This window comes from Aquarana catesbeiana, linkage group LG12, assembly GCF_042186555.1.
Source record: "Aquarana catesbeiana isolate 2022-GZ linkage group LG12, ASM4218655v1, whole genome shotgun sequence".
In the NCBI taxonomy this organism is placed as follows: domain Eukaryota; kingdom Metazoa; phylum Chordata; class Amphibia; order Anura; family Ranidae; genus Aquarana; species Aquarana catesbeiana.
The window spans coordinates 239,929,408-239,948,329 of record NC_133335.1 but is presented as its reverse complement, the minus strand read 5'-3'; the positions used below and the strand labels follow the sequence as shown (position 1 = coordinate 239,948,329).

General features: G+C 44.8%; 1 protein-coding gene across 1 annotated transcript in view; it reads left to right on the top strand.

Annotated features, from left to right (window-relative positions):
• The first annotated feature begins 3,819 nt into the window (after positions 1–3,819).
• Positions 3,820–18,922, top strand: part of LOC141113707 (aquaporin-8-like) — a 33,355-nt gene continuing 18,252 nt past the window's right edge. The window contains exons 1-2 of the mRNA XM_073606974.1: positions 3,820–3,973; positions 7,495–7,789. Coding sequence (XP_073463075.1) covers positions 7,518–7,789 — 272 coding nt within the window. The 5' untranslated portion in view covers positions 3,820–3,973; positions 7,495–7,517. The remainder of the gene's footprint in view (positions 3,974–7,494; positions 7,790–18,922) is intronic.

The following is an 18,922-nucleotide window of genomic DNA, read 5'->3' as shown; positions in this document are numbered from 1 at the left end:
TAAACCTCAATTTACAGGTAATTTTTTTTTTTTATTATTACAGTTTATATGTCTGTTAGAAAAAAAATCAGAAATAAATAGTTCTCATATGGGTGGATAACAGTCAAAATCACACACTGTTTTTTTTAATCATCTTGGAGACTCCAGTATCAAGAACTGTCATCCATATTTCAGAGCTGTGCAAGACCACACCATGGAGGTCTCACTGTTCCAGCTGCAGAAAGAAGAGTCTTTGCACTCTTCTGTATTCTCCATATTGTGAAATATCTATATATACTTTAAATATCAAAAAGTTTGAGGACACCTGACCATCACAACTATGTAAGCATGTTGAACTTCCAATTTTAAAGCCATGGCCATTTATTTAAGAAGAGGTAAAATGGTGGTGGGGCCATCATTTGCCATAAGTATGCACAACTCTCCTCCAGTAATGTGAGTGAGCGGGGGGCATTGCTAAACCCTGGCACTTAGGACACGTGCTCCAGGTTCTCTCCTTAGTGCACAAGATCTTCTACTGAATGCCCCAGGCCCACTGGGTTCCTCAGGTCTACTACCGAGTGTCCCTTGTCTTCTACTGTGTGCTCTGGGTCTTTTACTTAGTACACTGCATCTTCTACTGAGTGCCCCTGGCCTTCCAAAGAGTGCCCCCAATCTTCTACTGAGTGTCCCATTCTTCTATTACGTGCCCCAGGTCTTCTGATGAATGCCCCTGGTCTTGTACTGAGTGCACCGAGTTTTTTTCTGAGTGCACTGGGTCTTTTAATGAGTGTTCTGAGTCTTCTTCTGAGTTCCCTGGGTCTTCCCCTAAGTGCCCCAGGTCTTCTACTAAGTTCTATGGTCTTCTACTGAGAGCTCCATGTCTTGTTTTGAGTACACCAGGTCTTCTTCTGAGTCCCCCTGGGTCTTCCCCTAAGTGCCCCAGGTCTTCTACTAATTGCCCCTGGTCTTTTATTGAGTGCTGCTTAGGTCTTGTACTGTGTGCCCTGGGTCTTCTAATGAGTGTGCTGAGTCTTCTTCTGAGTGCCCTGGGTCTTCCCCTAAATGCCACAGGTCTTCTGTCAAGTGCTCTGGTCTTCTATTGAGTACCCCAGGCCTTATACTAATTGCCCCTGCTCTTTTATTTAGTGCCCTGCGTCTTCTACTGAGTGGCTATGCTCTTCTACTGAGTGCCTCAAGTCTTCTACTGAGTCCTTGGGTCTTCTACAGAGTGCTCTGGGCCTTCTACTGCATGCCCTGGTCTTCTATTGAGTACCCCATGTCTTCTGAGTGCCCCTGGTCTTCTACTGAGTGTCCCAGTGCTCTATTGAGTACCCCTGATCTTTTATTGAGTATCCCAGGTATTCTTCTGAGTGCTACGGGCCACCTATTGAGTTCCCAAGTCCTACACTAAATGCCCCCTAAGTCTTCTACTGAGTTGTTTGGATCTTCTAGTGAGTGCCCAGAGTCTTCTACTGAGTGCCCCAAGTTCTCTGCTGAGTGCCTCTGGTCTTCTACTGAGTGCCCCTGGTCTTCATTTAAGTGCACCCCCAGGACTTCTACTGGTTGCCCTGAGTCTTCAATCAAGTGCCCCTGGTCTTCTATTGAATGCCTCAGATTTTCTTCTGAGCTTCCAGCATCTTCTGAGTGCCCTGGTTCTTCTATGGAATGCCCCTTGCCTTCTATTGAGTGCCCAAGGTCTTCTCCTGAGTGTCCCTGGTCTTCAGTTAAGTGCACCCCCAGGACTTCTACTGGTTGCCCTGGGTCTTCAATCAAGTGCCCCTGGTCTTCTATTGAATGCCTCAGATTTTCTTCTGAGTTTCCAGCATCTTCTGAGTGCCCTGGTTCTTCTAAGGAATGCCCCTTGCCTACTATTGAGTGCCCAAGGTCTTCTCCTGAGTGCCCCTAGTCTTCAGTTAAGTGCACCCCCAGGACTTCTACTGGTTGCCCTGGGTCTTCAATCAAGTGCCCCTGGTCTTCTATTGAATGCCTCAGATTTTCTTCTGAGTTTCCAGCATCTTCTGAGTGCCCGGGTTCTTCTATGGAATGCCCCTTGCCTTCTATTGAGTGCCCAAGGTCTTCTCCTGAGTACCCAGAGTCTTCTACTGAATGCCCCAGGTCTCCTTTGAAATAAGGAGATGATACATTCGATGCATTATGCAATTTTGGAACACTGTATAATTTATCTACTTTACAATACATCTATTAAATATTTTGTCATCGTAATCTGACGTTACATTTTTTAAACCAGTTCATTTTTGTTCAGTTAAAAAGATTGTATTAGTCTCAGATTTGATCCGAAGTGGTCACCATGGTATCCTACCAACTCCTCCACATTTTAACCTGTGTGCCCAGAGGTGCTCCTCCTGATCTATTAGGAGGACCCTAGAAAATCCCCTGGATGTGAAATCTAATCTCCCGATGTCCATTACATCCCCACTAGTGCCACAAAATCTTCCCCTTCTTTCAGGCCCACCATCTTCTTGTTTCATTCATTGGGCCAGAACTGATGATGTAACTTCTAAGCAAAATTGCTAGCAGGTAAGCAAACAAGTTGCATTTGGCAGAGGAGACCCGTAAGGTCTCTACTACCAAAAGACCCAATCTGCTAGCAAATTTTTGCTCTCAGGGTTTATCTCCACTTTAACATTGCCCCACCCAACCCTCTTTTGTGGCTATAACATCCTCCACTCCTCTGGGATGGTTTTACACAAGATTTTGGAGGGCTTCTATGGGAATTTGTGCCCATTTGTGATGTCAGGTACTGATGTTAGATGAGAAGACCTGGCTCACCATCAGCATTCCAATTCCACCCAAAGGTATTCAGTAGGGTTGAGGTCAGGGCTCTGTGCAGGACACTCATGTTCCTCCATACCAAACTCATCAAACCATGTCTTTATGCAGATGTTGGATGAGAAGACCTATCCAATTCATCCCAAAGGTATTTAGTAGGGTTGAAGTCAGGTACTGATGTTGGATGGGAAGACCTGGATCAGCATCAGCATTCCAATTCATCCCAAAGGTCTTCTGTAACGTTGAGGTCTGCTACTGATGTTGGATGAGAAGACCTGGATCACCACTGGAGTTCCAGTTCTTGCCAAGGGTGTTCAATAGGGTTGAGGTCAGGTACTATTGTCGGATAAGAAGATCTGGATCACCATTGGTGTTCCAATTCATACCAAAGGTGTTCAGTAGGGTTAAGGTCAGGTACTATTGTTGGATGAGAAAACCTGGATAAACATTGGTATTCCAATTCACTCCAAAAGTTGTTCAGTAAAGTTGAAGTCAGGTACTGATGTTGGATGAGAAGATATGGCTCACCATTGGTGATCCATTTCATCCCAAAGGTCTTTAGTAGAGCTGGGGTCAGGTACCAATGTTGGAGAAGAAGACCTAGCTCACCACTGGGGATCCATTTCATCCCAAAGGTGTTCAGTAAGGTTGGGGTCAGGTACTGATGTGAGGAGAAGACCTAGCTCACCATTGGTGATCCATTGCATCTCAAAGGTGTTCAGTAGGGTTGGTGTCAGGTATTGATGTTGGAGGAGAAGACCTGGATCAACATCAACCTTTCAATTCATCCCAATGGCGTTCAGTAGGGTTGAGGTCAGGGCTCTGTGCAGGCCACTCGAGTTCCTCCACACCATGCCTTTATGGAGCTTGGCTTTCATATACTTTTGGCCATATAATATATAAGTCTCTGCATTGGCCAACCCAACAATCAGTGCCTGGTCTATAATAAAAGTTGAGAAGCTTGTGCCAGCCTCTGAAAAGGTAATTGCCTAAAATCACATTTAATTCAGAAAAAAAAAAATGTAAAAAATGTTTTGTGTGGGGTGTCACGTCTTTTGAATTCTAGGTCATTGCCCTTGAACTGCGGTCATTCCTACCATACGCTGAACTTTGACAGTCTCAAAAGTTTGGAATTTTTAAAAACCACGTTTGGTGTGGGTCAGAGCTGCTAATAGCTGAAGAGGGACAATCTAAGGCGATACACGTGAGTTTTCTTTATTACATTTATTACAATCTTCTTTATTACATTTATTACAATCTTCTTTATTACATTTATTACAATCTTCTTTATTACATTTATTACAGGCATTTGTATAGAAATGGCCATTTACACAGCACTTTATCCTCCATGGTTTCAAAGAGCTTACAATCTAAGGTCATATCTCACATGCATACATATACTGTACACGCTAGAGACAATTTAGACAAGATTAAAAAAAATGAGATTTTCGAAGCTTCCTGTTGTCCTGGTCCAAAAATTCTCATTTGTAGCGAGTGGAATGTACAGAAAAAACGAGCAGAAAGGAGCAAGTGTGGTCGAGCAAATCACATTCTCTTCAGGAATCATTCGATAATCATTAATTGAATGTATAAAGAGATTATTGTCCTTTCCAAACAGCAAATGTTACAAATGTATCGAAGGTGGAAGCTGTAAATTCACCCTATTATAAGTATTATAAGTGTCATTGTAATGGATATCTCAATCTTCTCCTGTCGAAGAATGAGATATCCAGATCTGCAGGGACTTTAAAAAGCGAATGTGGGGAGTGGATCTGACCAGAAAATATAGGGGCGATTCTGCCCTGAAAATGTTGTTTTGAATCTGGTCAGGATATGCGTGGAGCGAATATGGCCAGAAAATGTGGCGTGCAAGTCTGGTTGAAAAATGTGGGTTGGCAAATCTGGGTCAGAAAATGAGCTGAAGGGGGGGGGGGGGGGGGATCTGGCCAGAAAATATAGGGAGGGAATCTATGCAGAAAGTGTGGGGAGAAAGTCTGGAAAGAAAATATGGGGAAGCGAATCTGGGCAGAAAATGCAAGAGGTGACTTAGCCTGGAAAATGTGGGGCGCATCTGGCCAAAAAAATATGGGGGGTGATTCTGACCAGAAAGTGTAGGGGAGTGAATTTGGTCAGAAAATGTGGGGAGCATGTCGGGCCACAAAATGTGGGGATGAATCTCATCAGAAAATATGTGGAGTGAGTCTGGATAGAAAACGGGGGGTGGCAAATCTGGGCAGAAAATGTGGGAAGCGAGTCTGGCCAGAAAATGTGGTGGTGGGGAAGGGGAATCTGGCCAAAAAAAAAAAATGTGGGGGTGATTCTGGCAAGAAAATGCGGAGAGCAAATTTGGCAAGAAAATGTGGGGAGCAAGTCTGGCTAGAAAATATGGGGGTGCAAATGTGGGGAGCGAATCTGGCCAAAAAATGCAAGATGTGAATCTGGCCAGAAAATGTGGTGGTGGTGGGGGAGTGGAATCTGGCCATAAAAATGTGGGAGCAAATTTGGCAAGAAAATGTGGGGGTTAAAATGTGGGGAGCGAATCAGGCCAAAATAAATGCAAGAGGTGAATCTGGTCAGAAAATGAGGGGGTTGAGTATGGACAGAAAATGTGGGGTGAGAGTCTGGGCACAAAGAAATGTGAGGTGGCAAATCTGGGCAGAAAATATTGTGGTGATCTTGGCCAGGAAATGTGGGGAGCAAATCTGGCTATAAAATGGAAATAATGGGGGTGATCCTGGCCAGAAAGTGTGGGGAGCGAATCTGGCCCAAAAAATGCAAGAGGTGAATCTGGCCAGAACATGTGTGGAGTAAGTCTGGCTAGAAAATTTGGGGATGATCCTGGCCAGAAAATGTGGGTGTGAATCTGGCCAGAAAATATTGGGAGCAAGACTGGGCAGAAAATGTGGTGGGGGGAGAGGGGAATCTGTTCAGAAAATGTAGGGTGAGAGTCTGGCCAGAAAATGCGGTGGTGGTGGGGGAGTGGAATCTGGCCAAAAAAAATGTGGGGGTGATTCTGGCCACAAAATGCAGGGAGCGAATTTGGCAAAAAAATGTGGGGAGCAAGTCTGGCTAGAAAATATGGGGGTGAAAATGTGGGGAGCGAATCTGGCCAAAAAATGTGGGGGTGGATATGGCCAGAAAATGTGGGGGTTAAATATGGCCAGAAAATGTGGGGTGAGAGTCTAGCCAGAAAACGTGGTGGTGGTGGGGCAGGGGAATCTGGCCAAAAAAAATGTGGGGGTGATTCTGGCCAGAAAATACGGGGAGCAAGTCTGGCTAGAAAATATCGGGGTGAAAATGTGGCGAGCTAATGAGGCCAAAAAATGCAAGAGGTGAATCTGGCCAGTAAATGTGGGGTGAGAATCTGGGCAGAGAAATGTGAGGTGGCAAATCTGGGCAGAAAATGTGGGGAGCGAATCTGGCCAGAAAAAGGAAAATATGGGGGTGATCCTGGCCAGGAAATGTGGGGAGCGATTCTGGCTCAAAAAATGCAAGAGGTGAATCAGGCCAGAAAATGTGTGGAGTAAGTCTGGCTAGAAAATTTGGGGGTGACCCTGGCCAGAAAATATTGGGAGCGAGTCGGGACAGAAAATGTGCTTCATGAGAACAATTGAGAGATCCCAGATATAGCAAATAATAATCAAAAGATCAATAAACTTTTATACCGTAAATGCTTTACAAAAATATTCCATTTCTTTTTAAAATGTAATATTAGAAGTTTGATTTTGCCTTTTATTTATTGCATGATTTATTTCTCGCTGTTACAGCTCACAGGCGGATATTGAAATGTTCTAAGAATGATTATCTATTATATTATATTATATTATATTATATTATATTATATTATACTGCCATCCACATAACATATTCCTCCATCCATGCTATACAATGTGGATGGACAAATATCCTGCTGTGGCTATTGTATTTCTTAGGGTTCAGTTACACCTGAGCCATATTTTTACTGCCCTCAAACCGCTCCCCCTTAAGCTGCAAAGACAGAGGGTGGGGGTGTACAAATGCAAGGCATCTGGGTTGCTGCAAGAATGATCACCCCCACCCCCTCCCCCCCGTCACACATGGCAAGCAGCAAAGTCCGCTGAACTTGACCCATTCACTTGAATGTGACCACACCGCAGCATGGTTGCAGCAGAGTGGTGCAATTTTGTAAGGGTTTTTAGGAACCTGCCAATCGCCCTCTGAAGAACAATCTACCATAGATCACACATCAGAGGGATGACGCTGGAAGATATGGGTGTCTGTTAAAGTAATCATGTGATTCCCCCCACCCCACTGATCAGACTGCAACATTGTAGGTGTGTATCAATCCGCAAGGTGATGGGCTGCAGCAGAACACTGCCAAGAACCGCAAGCCCACCAGGATTTACATGATTGTGTCATCTGTGAACCAGTTCCTCAGTCCAGGAAGTGGATGGTGACCCTGGATGATGCCTGAACAAAGATGGCGCCGTTATCCTGGAGAGAGAAAAGGAGAGGAAGGCATTGTTAGGGGGAAGGGGGTAAATACCTGCAGACTGACCTTTGTTTTGTCCTCCTCTATCTTTCTTGTTAAAGTCTTCAAATAAGGCATATATCTTGAAAATGTACATTTTGTTCCATGTAAAACCTTCTTATTTGAGGCAGGTACAAAAAATTAATATTTGATAATACAGTATATATATATATATATATATATAATCCAAACCAATTTCTCCTTTTGTTTCTAAGCCAATCCGAAGACAGGAGCGCCAATGGCCAAATGCGACGAGTACCTCCAAGAGACGGAGCTCCGGGCTGCGGGCTCGGCCCCCAGGGAGGTTCTGACCTCCAAGGATAGAGAGGAGCCCAACATTCTGGAAAAATACATTCAGCCGTGTCTGGTGGAGTTGCTGGGCAGCACGCTGTTCTTGTCCATCGGATGTCTGTCGGTTCTGGTCAACCCACACGGAGCGGGCCCCCTGTTGCCGGCCCTGGCACATGGACTCTCGTTGGCCGTTGTCATCTCAATCCTTGGCAACATAAGGTGAGAATTAGGGCTGGTTTACGCTTGCTTTAAAATGTGGCATTGGACACCATTTTTTTTTAAGCGCTCTGAATGCCAATCAAAGCTCTGGTCACTAAATAAAACAGTCACCTTACAAAAACACGTTGTGAAGCACGTTGTGTTCGCTTTGCTTCAAAAATGATCCCTCGTGACGCTTTCTTGGTACTTCAAAGCGTCTCCGAAGCCTCCATAGAAGTCTATGACAACGCTCGCTTACAGCACCGGCAGCTTTTGAGGGGCTTTCATTCAGCGTTAGCTTCACCTTGTTTTGGAGGCATTGCAGGTATGAGATATCCCAGGATGCACTGGGAAACCAACAAGCGAACCGGAAAGACGTCATCAGCAGTCACTTCTGGTTCATGTGTAGATATTCTGGGGGTGTCTGGTGTTGACGTCACATCTGGTGTGCAGCGTGGAGCAGCAGGAAGGTAAGTGAGGTCAGGAATGAAGCTGAGAAACTAGCAGACGGCACACGTGGTGTGAAACATGGGAGCAATACAGTGGGAGGTGAGTAGGGACCGGAGAGGGAGGACTGAGTGGCAGAGGATCAGCGGAGCTGGGGAACCGGAGAAGGAGCCACTGGCAATCTCACATGTAGTGAGCAGCATGGGAGGTGAGTGGGGACCTGAGAGAGAGGAAGATCAGCAAACCAGAGGAGTTACCACAGAGTGGGGGGTCAGCAGAGCTGGAGGTTAATACTGAATGGGGGATCAGCAGAGCTGAAGGTTACTACTGAGCAGGGGATCAGCAGAGCTGGGAGTACTACTGAGAAGGGCATCTGCTGAACGAGGGTACTAATGAGCTGGGGATCCGCTGAATGGGGGTACTACTAAATCCCTTTAAAACAAATAGAATATCAATACACTCACAGGACATTTGCCAAGCTCCATTAAAGGTTGAAAAAAAGCATTATTGAAAACTAAGAACACGGCCATCTTGTGCACCTTATTACATAGACACATACAGTAGTCAAGTGAAAACAGAAAAGGACCAAGTGGTCACTTCAGTTTGCCCCTTTTTTTTGTCTAAGTTTAGATCTCTTTGTCTCATGCATGTATAAATTCACTTATGGTTAACTAACCCACTACCTCTGCTGGAAGTCTGTTCCAAGCATCAACAATTCTTGAGGTCATGTCTCCGTGTTCTTGGTCTTATCTTCATATTGTATATGCTGCTCTCCTAAATCTTATTCACACCCTTTATGTATACAGTATAAAAGTTTTAATGATGTCCCCTCTTTCCCGTCTTTCCACCAGAATGTACATATTATGGTCCTTATGTCTCTTTAGATATGTTTTATCCCTCAAAACTCAGATCGTTTACCATTTTTGTTGCCCATCTCTGGACTCATTTTATTGTATCAATCTCTTTTTGTAATTGAGACCTGGTGACCCTGCTGGTGACCCTTCTAGTGATATAAAGATCTATATAGAAGAATCAGGACCTCCTTCCTCCATTTGGTGATCCCTCTAGTTATATAAAAATCTTTATAGAGCAATCAGGACCTCCTTTCTTCAGCTGGTGACCCCTCTAGTGATATAAAGATCTATAGAGAGCAATCAGGACCTCCTTCCTCCTGCTGATGATCCCTCCAGTGATATAAAGATCTATATAGAGGAATCAGGACCTCCTTCCTCCAGCTGGTGACCCCTCTAGTGATATAAAGATCTATATAGAAGAATCAGGACCTCCTTCCTTCAGCTGGTGATCCCTCTAGTGATATAAAGATCTATATAGAGGAATCAGGACCTCCTTCCTCCTGCTGATGATCCCTCTAGTGATATAAAGATCTATATAGAGGAATCAGGACCTCCTTCCTCCTGCCGGTGACCCCTCTAGTTATATAAAAATCTTTATAGAGCAATCAGGACCTCCTTTCTCCAGCTGGTGACCCCTCTAGTGATATAAAGATCTATAGAGAGCAATCAGGACCTCCTTCCTCCTGCTGGTGATCCCTCTAGTGATATAAAGGTCTATAGAGAGCAATCAGGACCTCCTTCCTCCAGCTGGTGACCCCTCTAGTGATATAAAGATCTATATAGAAGAATCAGGACCTCCTTCCTCCAGCTGGTGACCCCTCTAGTGATATAAAGATCTATATAGAGGAATCAGGACCTCCTTCCTCCAGCTGGTGACCCCCCTAGTGATATAAAGATCTACATAGAAGAATCAGGATCTCCTTCCTCCAGCTGGTGATCCCTCTAGTGATATAAAGATCTCTATAGAGGAATCAGGACCACCTTCCTCCAGCTGGTGATCCCTCTAGTGATATAAAGATCTATATAGAGGAATCAGGACCTCCTTCCTCCAGCTGGTGACCCCTCTAGTGACATAAAGATCTATATAGAAGAATCAGGACCTCCTTCCTCCAGCTGGTGACCCCTCTAGTGATATAAAGATCTATATAGAGAAATCAGGACCTCCTTCCTCCTGCTGGTGATTCCTCCAGTGATATAAAGATCTATATAGAGGAATCAGGACCTCCTTCCTCCTGCTGGTGATCCCTCTAGTGATATAAAGATCTATAGAGAGCAATCAGGACCTCCTTCCTCCAGCTGGTGACCCCTCTAGTGATATAAAGATCTATATAGAGGAATCAGGACCTCCTTCCTCCAGCTGGTGACCCCTCTAGTGATATAAAGATCTACATAGAAGAATCAGGACCTCCTTCCTCCAGCTGGTGATCCCTCTAGTGATATAAAGATCTCTATAGAGGAATCAGGACCACCTTCCTCCAGCTGGTGATCCCTCTAGTGATATAAAGATCTATATAGAGGAATCAGGACCTCCTTCCTCCAGCTGGTGACCCCTCTAGTGATATAAAGATCTATATAGAAGAATCAGGACCTCCTTCCTCCAGCTGGTGACCCCTCTAGTGATATAAAGATCTATATAGAGAAATCAGGACCTCCTTCCTCCTGCTGGTGATTCCTCCAGTGATATAAAGATCTATATAGAGGAATCAGGACCTCCTTCCTCCTGCTGGTGATCCCTCTAGTGATATAAAGATCTATAGAGAGCAATCAGGACCTCCTTCCTCCAGCTGGTGACCCCTCTAGTGATATAAAGATCTATAGAGAGCAATCAGGACCTCCTTCCTCCTGCTGATGATCCCTCCAGTGATATAAAGATCTATATAGAGGAATCAGGACCTCCTTCCTCCAGCTGGTGACCCCTCTAGTGATATAAAGATCTATATAGAAGAATCAGGACCTCCTTCCTCCTGCTGATGATCCCTCTAGTGATATAAAGATCTATACAGAGGAATCAGGACCTCCTTCCTCCTGCAGGTGACCCCTCTAGTTATATAAAAATCTTTATAGAGCAATCAGGACCTCCTTTCTCCAGCTGGTGACCCCTCTAGTGATATAAAGATCTATAGAGAGCAATCAGGACCTCCTTCCTCCTGCTGGTGATCCCTCTAGTGATATAAAGATCTATAGAGAGCAATCAGGACCTCCTTCCTCCAGCTGGTGACCCCTCTAGTGATATAAAGATCTATATAGAAGAATCAGGACCTCCTTCCTCCAGCTGGTGACCCCTCTAGTGATATAAAGATCTATATAGAGGAATCAGGACCTCCTTCCTCCAGCTGGTGACCCCTCTAGTGATATAAAGATCTATATAGAGGAATCAGGACCTCCTTCCTCCAGCTGGTGACCCCTCTAGTGATATAAAGATCTACATAGAAGAATCAGGACCTCCTTCCTCCAGCTGGTGATCCCTCTAGTGATATAAAGATCTCTATAGAGGTATCAGGACCACCTTCCTCCAGCTGGTGATCCCTCTAGTGATATAAAGATCTATATAGAGGAATCAGGACCTCCTTCCTCCAGCTGGTGACCCCTCTAGTGATATAAAGATCTATATAGAAGAATCAGGACCTCCTTCCTCCAGCTGGTGACCCCTCTAGTGATATAAAGATCTATATAGAGAAATCAGGACCTCCTTCCTCCTGCTGGTGATTCCTCCAGTGATATAAAGATCTATATAGAGGAATCAGGACCTCCTTCCTCCTGCTGGTGATCCCTCTAGTGATATAAAGATCTATAGAGAGCAATCAGGACCTCCTTCCTCCAGCTGGTGACCCCTCTAGTGATATAAAGATCTATAGAGAGCAATCAGGACCTCCTTCCTCCTGCTGATGATCCCTCCAGTGATATAAAGATCTATATAGAGGAATCAGGACCTCCTTCCTCCAGCTGGTGACCCCTCTAGTGATATAAAGATCTATATAGAAGAATCAGGACCTCCTTCCTCCTGCTGATGATCCCTCTAGTGATATAAAGATCTATATAGAGGAATCAGGACCTCCTTCCTCCTGCCGGTGACCCCTCTAGTTATATAAAAATCTTTATAGAGCAATCAGGACCTCCTTTCTCCAGCTGGTGACCTCTCTAGTGATATAAAGATCTATAGAGAGCAATCAGGACCTCCTTCCTCCTGCTGGTGATCCCTCTAGTGATATAAAGATCTATAGAGAGCAATCAGGACCTCCTTCCTCCAGCTGGTGACCCCTCTAGTGATATAAAGATCTATATAGAAGAATCAGGACCTCCTTCCTCCAGCTGGTGACCCCTCTAGTGATATAAAGATCTATATAGAGGAATCAGGACCTCCTTCCTCCAGCTGGTGACCCCTCTAGTGATATAAAGATCTACATAGAAGAATCAGGACCTCCTTCCTCCAGCTGGTGATCCCTCTAGTGATATAAAGATCTCTATAGAGGAATCAGGACCTCCTTCCTCCAGCTGGTGACCCCTCTAGTGATATAAAGATCTATATAGAAGAATCAGGACCTCCTTCCTCCAGCTGGTGACCCCTCTAGTGATATAAAGATCTATATAGAGAAATCAGGACCTCCTTCCTCCTGCTGGTGATTCCTCCAGTGATATAAAGATCTATATAGAGGAATCAGGACCTCCTTCCTCCTGCTGGTGATCCCTCTAGTGATATAAAGATCTATAGAGAGCAATCAGGACCTCCTTCCTCCAGCTGGTGACCCCTCTAGTGATATAAAGATCTATAGAGAGCAATCAGGACCTCCTTCCTCCTGCTGATGATCCCTCCAGTGATATAAAGATCTATATAGAGGAATCAGGACCTCCTTCCTCCTGCTGGTGATCCCTCTAGTGATATAAAGGTCTATAGAGAGCAAACAGGACCTCCTTCCTCCGGCTGGTGACCCCTCTAGTGATGTAAAGATCTATATAGAAGAATCAGGACCTCCTTCCTCCAGCTGGTGACCCCTCTAATGATATAAAGATCTATATAGAAGAATCAGGACCTCCTTCCTCCAGCTGGTGATCCCTCTAGTGATATAAAGATCTATATAGAGAAATCAGGACCTCCTTCCTCCTGCTGGTGATTCCTCCAGTGATATAAAGATCTATATAGAGGAATCAGGACCTCCTTCCTCCTGCTGATGATCCCTCCAGTGATATAAAGATCTATATAGAGGAATCAGGACCTCCTTCCTCCAGCTGGTGACCCCTCTAGTGATATAAAGATCTATATAGAAGAATCAGGACCTCCTTCCTTCAGCTGGTGATCCCTCTAGTGATATAAAGATCTATATAGAGGAATCAGGACCTCCTTCCTCCTGCTGATGATCCCTCTAGTGATATAAAGATCTATATAGAGGAATCAGGACCTCCTTCCTCCTGCCGGTGACCCCTCTAGTTATATAAAAATCTTTATAGAGCAATCAGGACCTCCTTTCTCCAGCTGGTGACCCCTCTAGTGATATAAAGATCTATAGAGAGCAATCAGGACCTCCTTCCTCCAGCTGGTGACCCCTCTAGTGATATAAAGATCTACATAGAAGAATCAGGACCTCCTTCCTCCAGCTGGTGATCCCTCTAGTGATATAAAGATCTCTATAGAGGAATCAGGACCTCCTTCCTCCAGCTGGTGACCCCTCTAGTGATATAAAGATCTATATAGAAGAATCAGGACCTCCTTCCTCCAGCTGGTGATCCCTCTAGTGATATAAAGATCTATATAGAGGAATCAGGACCTCCTTCCTCCAGCTGGTGACCCCTCTAGTGATATAAAGATCTATATAGAAGAATCAGGACCTCCTTCCTCCAGCTGGTGATCCCTCTAGTGATATAAAGATCTATATAGAGGAATCAGGACCTCCTTCCTCCAGCTGGTGACCCCTCTAGTGATATAAAGATCTATATAGAAGAATCAGGACCTCCTTCCTCCAGCTGGTGATCCCTCTAGTGATATAAAGATCTATATAGAAGAATCAGGACCTCCTTCCTCCAGCTGGTGACCCCTCTAGTGATATAAAGATCTATATAGAAGAATCAGGACCTCCTTCCTCCAGCTGATGATCCCTCTAGTGATATAAAGATCTATATAGAGGAATCAGGACCTCCTTCCTCCAGCTGGCAACCCCTCTAGTGATATAAAGATCTATATAGAAGAATCAGGACCTCCTTCCTCCTGCTGGTGACCCCTCTAGTGATATAAAGATCTATATAGAGGAATCAGGACCTCCTTCCTCCTGCTGATGATCCCTCTAGTGATATAAAGATCTATATAGAGGAATCAGGACCTCCTTCCTCCTGCCGGTGACCCCTCTAGTTATATAAAAATCTTTATAGAGCAATCAGGACCTCCTTTCTCCAGCTGGTGACCCCTCTAGTGATATAAAGATCTATAGAGAGCAATCAGGACCTCCTTCCTCCTGCTGGTGATCCCTCTAGTGATATAAAGATCTATAGAGAGGAATCAGGACCTCCTTCCTCCTGCCGGTGACCCCTCTAGTTATATAAAAATCTTTATAGAGCAATCAGGACCTCCTTCCTCCTGCTGGTGATTCCTCCAGTGATATAAAGATCTATATAGAGGAATCAGGACCTCCTTCCTCCTGCTGGTGATCCCTCTAGTGATATAAAGATCTATAGAGAGCAATCAGGACCTCCTTCCTCCAGCTGGTGACCCCTCTAGTGATATAAAGATCTATAGAGAGCAATCAGGACCTCCTTCCTCCTGCTGATGATCCCTCCAGTGATATAAAGATCTATATAGAGGAATCAGGACCTCCCTTCTCCACCTGGTGACCCCTCTAGAGATATAAAGATCTATGTAGAAGAATCAGGACCTCCTTCCTTCAGCTGGTGATCCCTCTAGTGATATAAAGATCTATATAGAGGAATCAGGACCTCCTTCCTCCTGCTGATGATCCCTCTAGTGATATAAAGATCTATATAGAGGAATCAGGACCTCCTTCCTCCTGCCGTTGACCCCTCTAGTTATATAAAAATCTTTATAGAGCAATCAGGACCTCCTTTCTCCAGCTGGTGACCCCTCTAGTGATATAAAGATCTATAGAGAGCAATCAGGACCTCCTTCCTCCTGCTGGTGATCCCTCTAGTGATATAAAGATCTATAGAGAGCAATCAGGACCTCCTTCCTCCTGCTGGTGATCCCTCTAGTGATATAAAGATCTCTATAGAGGAATCAGGACCTCCTTCCTCCAGCTGGTGACCCCTCTAGTGATATAAAGATCTATATAGAAGAATCAGGACCTCCTTCCTCCAGCTGGTGATCCCTCTAGTGATATAAAGATCTATATAGAGGAATCAGGACCTCCTTCCTCCAGCTGGTGACCCCTCTAATGATATAAAGATCTATATAGAAGAATCAGGACCTCCTTCCTCCAGCTGGTGATCCCTCTAGTGATATAAAGATCTATATAGAGAAATCAGGACCTCCTTCCTCCTGCTGGTGATTCCTCCAGTGATATAAAGATCTATATAGAGGAATCAGGACCTCCTTCCTCCTGCTGGTGATCCCTCTAGTGATATAAAGATCTATAGAGAGCAATCAGGACCTCCTTCCTCCAGCTGGTGACCCCTCTAGTGATATAAAGATCTAGAGAGAGCAATCAGGACCTCCTTCCTCCTGCTGCTGATCCCTCCAGTGATATAAAGATCTATATAGAGGAATCAGGACCTCCTTCCTCCAGCTGGTGACCCCTCTAGTGATATAAAGATCTATATAGAAGAATCAGGACCTCCTTCCTTCAGCTGGTGATCCCTCTAGTGATATAAAGATCAATATAGAGGAATCAGGACCTCCTTCCTCCTGCTGATGATCCCTCTAGTGATATAAAGATCTATATAGAGGAATCAGGACCTCCTTCCTCCTGCCGGTGACCCCTCTAGTTATATAAAAATCTTTATAGAGCAATCAGGACCTCCTTTCTCCAGCTGGTGACCCCTCTAGTGATATAAAGATCTATAGAGAGCAATCAGGACCTCCTTCCTCCTGCTGGTGATCCCTCTAGTGATATAAAGATCTATAGAGAGCAATCAGGACCTCCTTCCTCCAGCTGGTGACCCCTCTAGTGATATAAAGATCTATATAGAAGAATCAGGACCTCCTTCCTCCAGCTGGTGACCCCTCTAGTGATATAAAGATCTATATAGAGGAATCAGGACCTCCTTCCTCCAGCTGGTGACCCCTCTAGTGATATAAAGATCTACATAGAAGAATCAGGACCTCCTTCCTCCAGCTGGTGATCCCTCTAGTGATATAAAGATCTCTATAGAGGAATCAGGACCTCCTTCCTCCAGCTGGTGACCCCTCTAGTGATATAAAGATCTATATAGAAGAATCAGGACCTCCTTCCTCCAGCTGGTGATCCCTCTAGTGATATAAAGATCTATATAGAGGAATCAGGACCTCCTTCCTCCAGCTGGTGACCCCTCTAGTGATATAAAGATCTATATAGAAGAATCAGGACCTCCTTCCTCCAGCTGGTGATCCCTCTAGTGATATAAAGATCTATATAGAGGAATCAGGACCTCCTTCCTCCAGCTGGTGACCCCTCTAGTGATATAAAGATCTATATAGAAGAATCAGGACCTCCTTCCTTCAGCTGGTGACCCCTCTAGTGATATAAAGATCTATATAGAGAAATCAGGACCTCCTTCCTCCTGCTGGTGATTCCTCCAGTGATATAAAGATCTATATAGAGGAATCAGGACCTCCTTCCTCCTGCTGGTGATCCCTCTAGTGATGTAAAGATCTATAGAGAGCAAACAGGACCTCCTTCCTCCAGCTGGTGACCCCTCTAGTGATGTAAAGATCTATATAGAAGAATCAGGACCTCCTTCCTCCAGCTGGTGACCCCTCTAGTGATATAAAGATCTATATAGAAGAATCAGGACCTCCTTCCTCCAGCTGGTGATCCCTCTAGTGATATAAAGATCTCTATAGAGGAATCAGGACCTCCTTCCTCCAGCTGGTGACCCCTCTAGTGATATAAAGATCTATATAGAAGAATCAGGACCTCCTTCCTCCAGCTGGTGATCCCTCTAGTGATATAAAGATCTATATAGAGGAATCAGGACCTCCTTCCTCCAGCTGGTGACCCCTCTAGTGATATAAAGATCTATATAGAAGAATCAGGACCTCCTTCCTCCAGCTGATGATCCCTCTAGTGATATAAAGATCTATATAGAGGAATCAGGACCTCCTTCCTCCAGCTGGCGACCCCTCTAGTGATATAAAGATCTATATAGAAGAATCAGGACCTCCTTCCTCCAGCTGGTGACCCCTCTAGTGATATAAAGATCTATATAGAGGAATCAGGACCTCCTTCCTCCTGCTGATGATCCCTCTAGTGATATAAAGATCTATATAGAGGAATCAGGACCTCCTTCCTCCTGCCGGTGACCCCTCTAGTTATATATAAATCTTTATAGAGCAATCAGGACCTCCTTTCTCCAGCTGGTGACCCCTCTAGTGATATAAAGATCTATAGAGAGCAATCAGGACCTCCTTCCTCCTGCTGGTGATCCCTCTAGTGATATAAAGATCTATAGAGAGGAATCAGGACCTCCTTCCTCCTGCCGGTGACCCCTCTAGTTATATAAAAATCTTTATAGAGCAATCAGGACCTCCTTTCTCCAGCTGGTGACCCCTCTAGTGATATAAAGATCTATAGAGAGCAATCAGGACCTCCTTCCTCCTGCTGGTGATCCCTCTAGTGATATAAAGATCTATAGAGAGCAATCAGGACCTCCTTCCTCCAGCTGGTGACCCCTCTAGTGATATAAAGATCTATATAGAGGAATCAGGACCTCCTTCCTCCAGCTGGTGACCCCTCTAGTGATATAAAGATCTATATAGAAGAATCAGGACCTCCTTCCTCCAGCTGGTGATCCCTCTAGTGATATAAAGATCTCTATAGAGGTATCAGGACCTCCTTCCTCCAGCTGGTGACCCCTCTAGTGATATAAAGATCTATATAGAAGAATCAGGACCTCCTTCCTCCAGCAGGTAATCCCTCTAGTGATATAAAGATCTATATAGAGGAATCAGGACCTCCTTCCTCCAGCTGGTGACCCCTCTAGTGATATAAAGATCTATATAGAAGAATCAGGACCTCCTTCCTCCTGCTGGTGATTCCTGCAGTGTTATAAAGATCTATATAGAGGAATCAGGACCTCCTTCCTCCTGCTGGTGATCCCTCTAGTGATATAAAGATCTATGGAGAGCAATCAGGACCTCCTTCCTCCAGCTGATGACCCCTCTAGTGATATAAAGATCTATATAGAAGAATCAGGACCTCCTTCCTCCAGCTGGTGACCCCTCTAGTGATATAAAGATCTCTATAGAGGAATCAAGACCTCCTTCCTCCAGCTGGTGACCCCTCTAGTGATATAAAGATCTATATAGAGAAATCAGGACCTCCTTCCTCCTGCTGGTGATTCCTGCAGTGTTATAAAGATCTATATAGAGGAATCAGGACCTCCTTCCTCCTGCTGGTGATCCCTCTAGTGATATAAAGATCTATAGAGAGCAATCAGGACCTCCTTCCTCCAGCTGGTGACCCCTCTAGTGATATAAAGATCTATATAGAAGAATCAGGACCTCCTTCCTCCAGCTGGTGACCCCTCTAGTGATATAAAGATCTATATAGAAGAATCAGGACCTCCTTCCTCCAGCTGGTGACCCCTCTAGTGATATAAAGATCTCTATAGAGGAATCAGGACCTCCTTCCTCCAGCTGGTGACCCCTCTAGTGATATAAAGATCTATATAGAAGAATCAGGACCTCCTTCCTCCAGCTGGTGATCCCTCTAGT